The sequence below is a fragment of the Panthera uncia genome, chromosome A2, assembly GCF_023721935.1.
Source record: "Panthera uncia isolate 11264 chromosome A2, Puncia_PCG_1.0, whole genome shotgun sequence".
In the NCBI taxonomy this organism is placed as follows: domain Eukaryota; kingdom Metazoa; phylum Chordata; class Mammalia; order Carnivora; family Felidae; genus Panthera; species Panthera uncia.
This window is the reverse complement of record NC_064816.1, coordinates 151,207,816-151,216,146: the sequence shown is the minus strand read 5'-3', so window position 1 is coordinate 151,216,146 and position 8,331 is coordinate 151,207,816. Positions and strand designations below refer to the sequence as shown.

Here is an 8,331-nt window from a genome sequence, read left to right as displayed (position 1 = left end):
GAGGTAGTGCACACCCCAAGCAGTGAGCGTGGCGCCACCGAACTTCTTTCCCAGGAACCACACTCAGTGTGTCAGTATCCAGCTGCCAGAGCTGTGACCTGAGTGAGCATCCATGCTTTCTCTCGATTTACTTTGTGTGTCTGTTAGCAAGATGTGTCCTAAGACACCAGAAAAGCCTATGAGATTATTTTTTGTGTTTCTGGGAATGCTCAAAAAATGTTCATACAAATTAATGGTAATTGCTTCTTTGCTTTATACCATTTCAGTTTAGGAGAGGTTTCATAAGAATGCTGTATTTTTCGATGGTGGGTGGGGCAGGGGGAACCTGTGTAGCAAAGGAAGTGGGAATCTACCTGGCAATGAACGTAATGTCTGGGCTGAATAAAACTATTTCTTGCACGTACAAGTGTTATCTGTTATCTTTCAAATGTTTGGGGATACTATTACAATAAATGGAATACAAATATTTAAAAGTGACTGATTCTACAATTGCTTTCTGACAGTATGTTTCTTTCAAGTGATGGGTATGGAACATCCAACTATTGTTATGAAGGAGTTGCTAGAATTACTGCAATTGCAATTGTATACACCTGATGGGAACCAGACGGATATACCCTGAATTAGAGGCTGGAGGAGTCTACATGGAGTGGCTTCAGATCCTGGAGATTCCAACATTTAATTAACCCAACCCTGAAGAATTTCTGAGGATGAAGAGGTGGAAAAGAAGTTTGAAGAAACAGATTCTACTGTTAGCTCTGCCATCACTTTGACCAGTTCTTTTTTTTCTCAACTATATTTTATATTTTTCCTTCTCTTGAGTGTGTCAAAGTACTGTCTAGCTGCAGCCCAAGAATTGGCATTTCCCTTCTGGGCTGTCTTTATGACACTCATTTTAAGTGGGAGAACCCCTTCTCAAAACGTGTTAGAATTCATTATAGCTTTTCCTGTCTCTCGCAGGTGGAGAAAACTTTTGAGGTTAGAATCCACATTTCTTTGATCTCTAATGACCAGTGCTAAGCAGAGTGCTTTGCTCATGGTGAGTGATCAGTGATTCTTTATTTAACTGAATTTTACTATGAGGATAAAACCAAATGGAAAACATGTATAAAGTGGTTTATAAAGTGTGAATATATATGTGTATATACACACATATAAAAAACTAAGTCATTATCGGTAAAGTTAATCTTACTTTCTTATCCTCCTTCCACTTATTCTATAAATATTTACTCTCTGAGGTGGTGAGCAGAGGATAATTAGAGAAAATAAATCCGTTTGGGCAACAGCAAACATCAGTCATTGCTCTGATGTGTCATTGAGGAGATGCAACACTTTCAACCAGAAGCTGAAACCAGGAACCTAAAGACACTCTCTGATTTGGGTGAGGACCAGTTCAGCAAGCAAGAAATGAGTGTTTTGGAAAGTCAGACAAAGGGACACTTCTGTTAGGAGGGGCTTAGCCTGAGGTGACACTGGAAGTGTATAATGAGAACCAAAGGGCCACCAAGTGGGCCACATCTCCAAAGCTAGACACTATGTGTCCACCAAAAGAGCGTACAATTCCCTGCCTTGTTTATTTTCACATAGTAGACTTGTAAAACTCTGGACATTTGTGGTAAATTAGTAGTTTTTGTTGTCTTAAAATAAGTGGGGCTAGGAGTACTCTCTTGATGAGTGAAGTCATTCATCATCATTTACTGAGAAATGCAGTTTGGTAAATTAAAATGTATTTGTAGAAACAGGCAGAATATTTTAAATTGGGGCTGCTTTACAAAACCCAGGATAGTTAAAAGCTAAGAGAAAACCATGAGTCTGAGGTCAAAGTAGTTGGAGACTTTTTAAAATTTCAGATTATAGTTGGGAGGGAAAGAGAGTGGAGCTGATGTTTCATCCCAAATCTTTCAGGAATTTCACACACACACACACACACACACACACACACACAGTGGATAATATTTCTTGATCGGAGAATACTTCTTGGCTGCTGTCCTTGAATGGAAAGCCCATGTACTTCCTTGTATTGAAAGTCTTACCTCTGGCTCCCCAGGCTTTGAGCTAGTTTCAGAGTTCTTGTAGCTACTAGTGAGTATGGGGAGCGCTTCCATGGTGGCCCGTGAGAGCCAGACAGGGTAGCACTGGGGACTCACTGTAGTTACCACACAGAAGCACAGAGGAAAAACCCTAAAGAAATTCAGGTAGTAGTCTTCCCACCCAGTCTGGTACTCTGCCTCCTCACAGACCTACTTGACTAAAGCTGGCCAGGTTCCTCAGGCTCATCATAGCGCCTTGTAGAGGCCTTTAAGCCTCTGCATCTGCCCCCATAGCACTGCCTTGACTGTCTCATTGCAGAGGGTAAGGATAAAGATATTGAGAAAGGGGGTGAGGACTGATGTCACCAAGGCTATGGTCTTGTTGACTTCCATAGAATGTTCTTTGCCAGACCTGACATGAAGGAAGATGGTGCCAGACCTGTAGCCAATGAAGACCAGGGTGAGGTGGGATCCACAGGTTGAGAAAGCCTTCTGATGGCCGCTAGCAGAGGGGATCCTCAGCACAGTGGTCACAATATAGCCATAGGAGATGAGGGTAACCAGAAAGGAACTGAGGACAAAGGCTAAGGCCATCACAAAGTCCCAGAATTCCTGCAGGCTGGTGTCTGAGCAGGACAGTTGCAGCAGAGGTGCATTGTCACAGAAGAAGTGGTTAATGATGTTGTCATGGCAATAACTGACATAAGCCTGGAAGAAGACAGTGGGCACCATGGCTAAGAAAGGAGCTGCCCAGGAAGCCCCTGCCAACTGGATATACACATCCCAGCTCATCAAAGTTCCACAGCGTAGTGGATGGCAGATGGCCACAAAGTGGTCAAGAGCCATGTCTGACAGGATGAGGAAGGAGGTGGAACCCAGGGAAAAGTAGAAGTAGAACTGGGCCATGCAGCCATTGAAGGAAATGACTTTGCAGGGGACCAGCAGGTCTGAAAGCATCCTAGGCACTGTAGTTATGGTCACCAAGGTCTCCAGCAGTGAAAAGTTACCCGGGAAGAAGTACATGGGAGTATGTACGTTGGTGTTGGCTGTGACTGTGACTATGATGACAGTGTTTCCCATGAAGGCAAGAAGATAAAGCATGAGGAAAGGCCCACACAGCAGAACTTGCAGCTCACCAAAAGAGGAGAAGCCCAAGAGCACAAATTCAGAAGGGTGGCTTAGATTTGTCATGATCCAGGAGCTGGGTGCCTGTATGGGAAGGAAATGAGAGAGAGAGAGAGAGAGAGAGAGAGAGAGAGAGAGAGAATCACTGATCATGAAACAAAATGAACAGGGAGAGCAAGACAAGTAGATGGTCAGAGATAAACAGAGAGATAACAGAAAGTGATAAACAGAGAGAGAAACAGAAAGAAGGAGATAAACAGAATGAGAGTATGAGAGCATCATACATTTAGGGAGTCTTAGAACTAAAAGCATTGAAAGCCATTGATATGGAGAGAGAAAAACAGAGAGGAGTGGATTAAGGAAGACAACACAGCAGCAGACATCAACATTTCTAGAGAAGGAAAGAAGAAAACAAAATTGGAACACAATTAAGAAAGGAAGACCAAATGTATGAGAGGGAGAAACAGAAAGATAGGGAGGGGAGGAAACATGGAAAGAAAGAGAGAATTAGTATAAGTCACCCCCAAGTCCTTAAGTATGGGTTGGTACTGGGGGAGGGGGTCTGTGTCATGACTCAGAGACTGTGAACCAAGATTCCTTTTAAAGGGTCCATTCAAGTCTTTCTGGGCTATGTCTCTATTGAGGACTCTCACTTATTCACATTTCTCTAGCTATGATCATGAAATTAATGGGAGGTCAGAGTTTTGTGTTAATAAATTAGGTTCCTTTGGTGGTGGTGGTGGTGCTGGGCTCTAGTATATGCATTCAAGATGGAAAGCAGAAAAGACATACAGGGTCATGGAGATAAACCTCAGAACCAGGTGGCTGCCCTGCCAGTGATGAGAAGATCATTAGCATCCGACCTCCTGGTGCTGTTTTGCTGCTGCAGTGTGTCCCTTCCCCTCCTGACTCCTCTCATTCTTGCATGGTGGTTTGGGGCACAAGCTGTGAACCTGTGTTTGAATTCTGATCTGAAACTTGTTTGTGGAACATAAATCTTCTCTTTATAACATGCTCTCTGAACCTCAGTTTACTCAGCTATAAAATGAAGATAATGATAGTACTGGGTTTCTAGGGCTTCTAGGGCTATTGTGAAGATTAAATGAGTGAACTACTTAGTATAGTGACAGGCACATACCAAGTGCTCCACAAACAACTATGGTCATTGCTATCATTATCCTATGGCTGCCAATGATCTGCCAAAAATTTCTGTCCCATCATCTCTCCACACTTCCTGAAGGCCAACAGATGGTGTGTGTGTGTGTGTGTGTGTGTGTGTGTGTGTGAATATTTTTACAACTTTATGCTGCCTTAGACTTTAAGTTCACTGAAAGGATACCTTTAAATTTTTCCAATTGTCAAAGGAAATAAACACTATAATACAAACTATCAGAAGTGGAAAGAGCAAAGCTGTGAATAGTTATACTCTGGCTCTCTCTCTGGCCCCATTAAAAGCTTCATCTGAGGCTGTGACTTGGCCACTAGCAATGGCCTTCCAATTTAAAGAAGAGGCTTTGTCCCTCCATTAGCTTCTATCCATCCTACTAATAAACCCTAACAGTAGGTCTAAAATCTACATCCAGAACTGATCAATTGAAACCCAATTTTGATGTCTGCTGCACAGGAGCTCAACCCATATGCAAACCTAAGCCACTTACTTTGAGTGTTTTCTTGAGCTGCTCACATTAAGAAATTCACGTCTGGAGATTTCTGCCTAATGGGTTCACTCTGTAACATGAGTGACATGAGATATGTGGTCCACTACCCTTGGTTAGTGTGTTACAGCTGGCAGGAGTAGTAAGGGGCTTCTGTACTGCTAGGTGAGTGGCTCCACAAGCTACAATATCTCCAGTCCTCTACTGATTTCCTAATTAAAGACTTACCCCGTGTCACCATAAAGCCCTGGGCAGCAACTTTGATGAGACCAGAGGAGAAAAGTGCTGTCTTTGCCCCTTTCCTCCCAATGATAAGTGTTCTTGATTCTCTCTACCCACCATGTCTCCAAGTCCCTGGTTTCTTGATGTGGTTTAGAGCTAAGCATACATTGGATGGAAAAGACTCCAGCAGTGTTCTTCAGGGGAATGATGGGAAAACAAGGAATACTCTGGGGATTAAGAGGCACTATTGTTTTTCTTTAGAATAATGAGAACTCCTGTGTTCTGAGTAAGTAACATTTGAGAAAAAGATGTGAATGAAGAAAGGGATAGAGACCTAGATACACCTAAGCAGCTGATGGCTTAGGTTGGTCCATGGCAGTGCTTGCTTTCTGACCCTTCCTGGATTAAAATTATGGCAGACTGGATAGATAGTGAGGGTTAGATACAGTTTTCATTTGGAGATTTTGTCTCCCTTCCAGATCCAGGATTTTGAGATCAGGAGAAGTAGGGAATGTAGGTATTGGACCACATCATGCTCTTGTCTGAACTCTCCAGTGTCATCTGTAGAAGTTGGGGAATTGAAACAGTAAGCTTAAGAAGAGATATCCTCCTCTTGGAGCCATGGCCGCTGATAGAAACATCTTGGGAGCTGAGCAACCTGAAGGGCCTGTCTCTGACTTTTGTGAGAAGATGTACACCTTAGGGAGGGATGAAGGTGAAGGCAACATAGCATAGATAAAGGATCAAGCTCCCCAGTTAACTCTGAGTAACATCCTTCACCTCAGAGAAGTTCAGACTTTATAGATGCCACCCAACTTAGCCCCACCCACAGACAAATAATAACAAAGGGATATGAAGCAAAAGCTTTCCTATGAAGACAGTACAAGTGGATCCCAAGTTTAAGACCCACAAAGCTGGACAGATGGCCTGGCAATCTTTCTGTAGGACCTGAGTCTAGAACTGAGTTTTTAGGGCAAAGCTTTGATTGCAAGGAAGATTTTATGTCTGGACAGAAATGGGGGATAATGTAGAAAGGAGCATATTGCTACTCACTCAACACTTAGTATATACTATTAAAATAAATTGAAAATACATGTCTGAGTCTGTGTCTGAATTCTCTGTACTATTTCATTGGTGTATATGTCTACTGATCTACATGATATCATGTCAATAACATACTGTCTCAATTATTGTAGCTTTGTAAGAAGTCTTTAAGTAAGATTTGTGAGTCCCCCAGCTTTGTGCTTTTTAAAAATTATTTGGCTACTCTAGATCCTTTACATTTACATATAAATCTTAGAGTCACCTTCTCAATGTTAAAGCCAAAATAACAGTTCTGGGATTTGAAAAAAAAATTTATTTGAGAGAGAGAGAGAGAGAGAGAGAGAGAGAACCCACATGAGCAGGAGAGAGTGGCAGAGGGAGAAAGAGAATCTTAAGCAAGCTCCATGCTCAGCACTCAGTGCAGAGCCCAAAGTGGCACTTGATCTCACAACACTGGGATCATGATCATGACCCGAGCTGAAATCAAGAGTCAGACACTCAATGGACTGAGCCACCCAGGTGCCCCACGGCTCTGGGATTTTGGTTGAATTTGTGTTGAACCTTTAGACTAGATTAGAAAGAATTGGCTTTATAATAAAATCGAGTCTTCTGATTTAGAATATTTCTTCATCTATTTAGGTCTTTAATTTCTTTCAGTAATGTTTTATGACTTTATTTCTTGCACATAGTTTGTTAAATATATCCTTTAGTCTCTCATATTTTTGGATAGTATTGTATATTATAGATTTTATTTCCATTTCTAATGTTTATTGCTGGTGTATAGCAATACAACAGATTTTTATATACTTAGCCTTTGTCCTGTGACCTTAATAACAACTTGTTAGTTCTAGTATTTTTTTGTGGACATTTTAGGATTTTTTACATATAAGGTTATGTCATATGTAAATAAATAGTTTTATTATTTTTATTTTCTAATTCTATGCTTTTTATTTCATTATCTTGCTTTATTGCATTAGCTAAGACTTCCAATACAATGTTGAATAGAAGTAGTGAGAATGGATATCATTGCCTTCCTTCCCATCTTTCCTAAAGGGAAAGCATTCAGTCTCCCCACAGCCTCCCCACAGGCAAAGGTCCCAGTAGACCACCAATTATAGCCATGTTTGCTGGTGTTGGAATAAGGATGCTAGGGTGCCATGAAGCCTGATGCCAGATGTGTGTTGTGCTTTACCATAATCCCTGAACCACTGCTGATACATGATTGCATGAAATGTTTCTGGGGTGGACTGGCAACGGGATGCAGTCTCTGGACCTCTGCAGTGGCACAGTTGTGTGAGTGTTCCTGGGGGCAGGCTGGCACCCCACGATTCCTTGGCGAGACCCTCCTCTAGAGGGTCGGAGCAGGTTCAAACTGAAGGGCCCTAGAAGTGAGAGGTTTAGAAACACAGCCCTATATGAGATAAAATTTGGGAGAGAAGTGCTTCTTGGTAGGCTGAAGGCTTGGTCATGGACAGTGTAGAAGTGGGGAGTGGATGGAAGCCAGAGAAAAAGGAGGGGTGCTTGATTGCTGGTTGGTGATAGCACAGAAAATGGGTGATGCCATTTTCACCTCTCCTGTGCATGTGCATACACGCATACATGAGCCAAACTGATCCACCCAAGTAAGCTAAAGAGAGCCACCTAGTGGAGAACTGAGCCATTACACCAAACCCTGACCAACTGTGCCAACCAAGCCCTAGAGGACCATCACAAGTCTCTCCACTTGCTTAGTTTACAGACTATAAAGTGCTAAATAGTTTGACTTCTGGGGAAACTGGATGTAATTTTGCTCAGATTTCATTCTGTTTGCTGGTCTATCCATTTTTTTCTTTTCTTATTCTTGGATAGAGAAAGAGAAAAAAATTATTTTTATTTTCCATTTTTGTAAAAAACATTTTTCTTCATTTTTTCCTACTATATTTGTTATTTGTGTGTGTGTGAAGTTTTTAGTCTATTTTACTTTCTTCATTTAATTTTACTCTATTTTATTGTATACAATTACAAAAATTTTAAAAATGTTTTCTTACTGTTTTTCACCTTTATTTCTTTTCTTTTTTTTTGCCTTTTTCCTCCTCTATTCTACCAAGCTTCTTTCAATAACCAGACCAAAACACACCAAGGATCTAGCTTCCTTTACTTGATTTTTTGTGTTGTTTTTAATTTTTTTAATTTACTTATTCATTTTATTCTTTTTCTTCCTCCAAAATGATGAAATGAAGGATTTCACCCCAAAAGAAAGAACAGGAAGAAAGCCCTGA

At 41.3% G+C, this 8,331-nt stretch overlaps 1 protein-coding gene across 1 annotated transcript; it reads right to left on the bottom strand.

Moving 5' to 3' along the window:
• Positions 1 to 1,782: 1,782 nt before the first annotated feature.
• On the bottom strand, positions 1,783 to 3,218 carry LOC125930238 (olfactory receptor 6V1-like). The gene has a single exon (XM_049642007.1). It carries the CDS (start codon positions 3,216 to 3,218, stop codon positions 2,274 to 2,276), a length of 945 nt encoding a protein of 314 aa, XP_049497964.1. The 3' UTR covers positions 1,783 to 2,273.
• Positions 3,219 to 8,331: the final 5,113 nt, after the last annotated feature.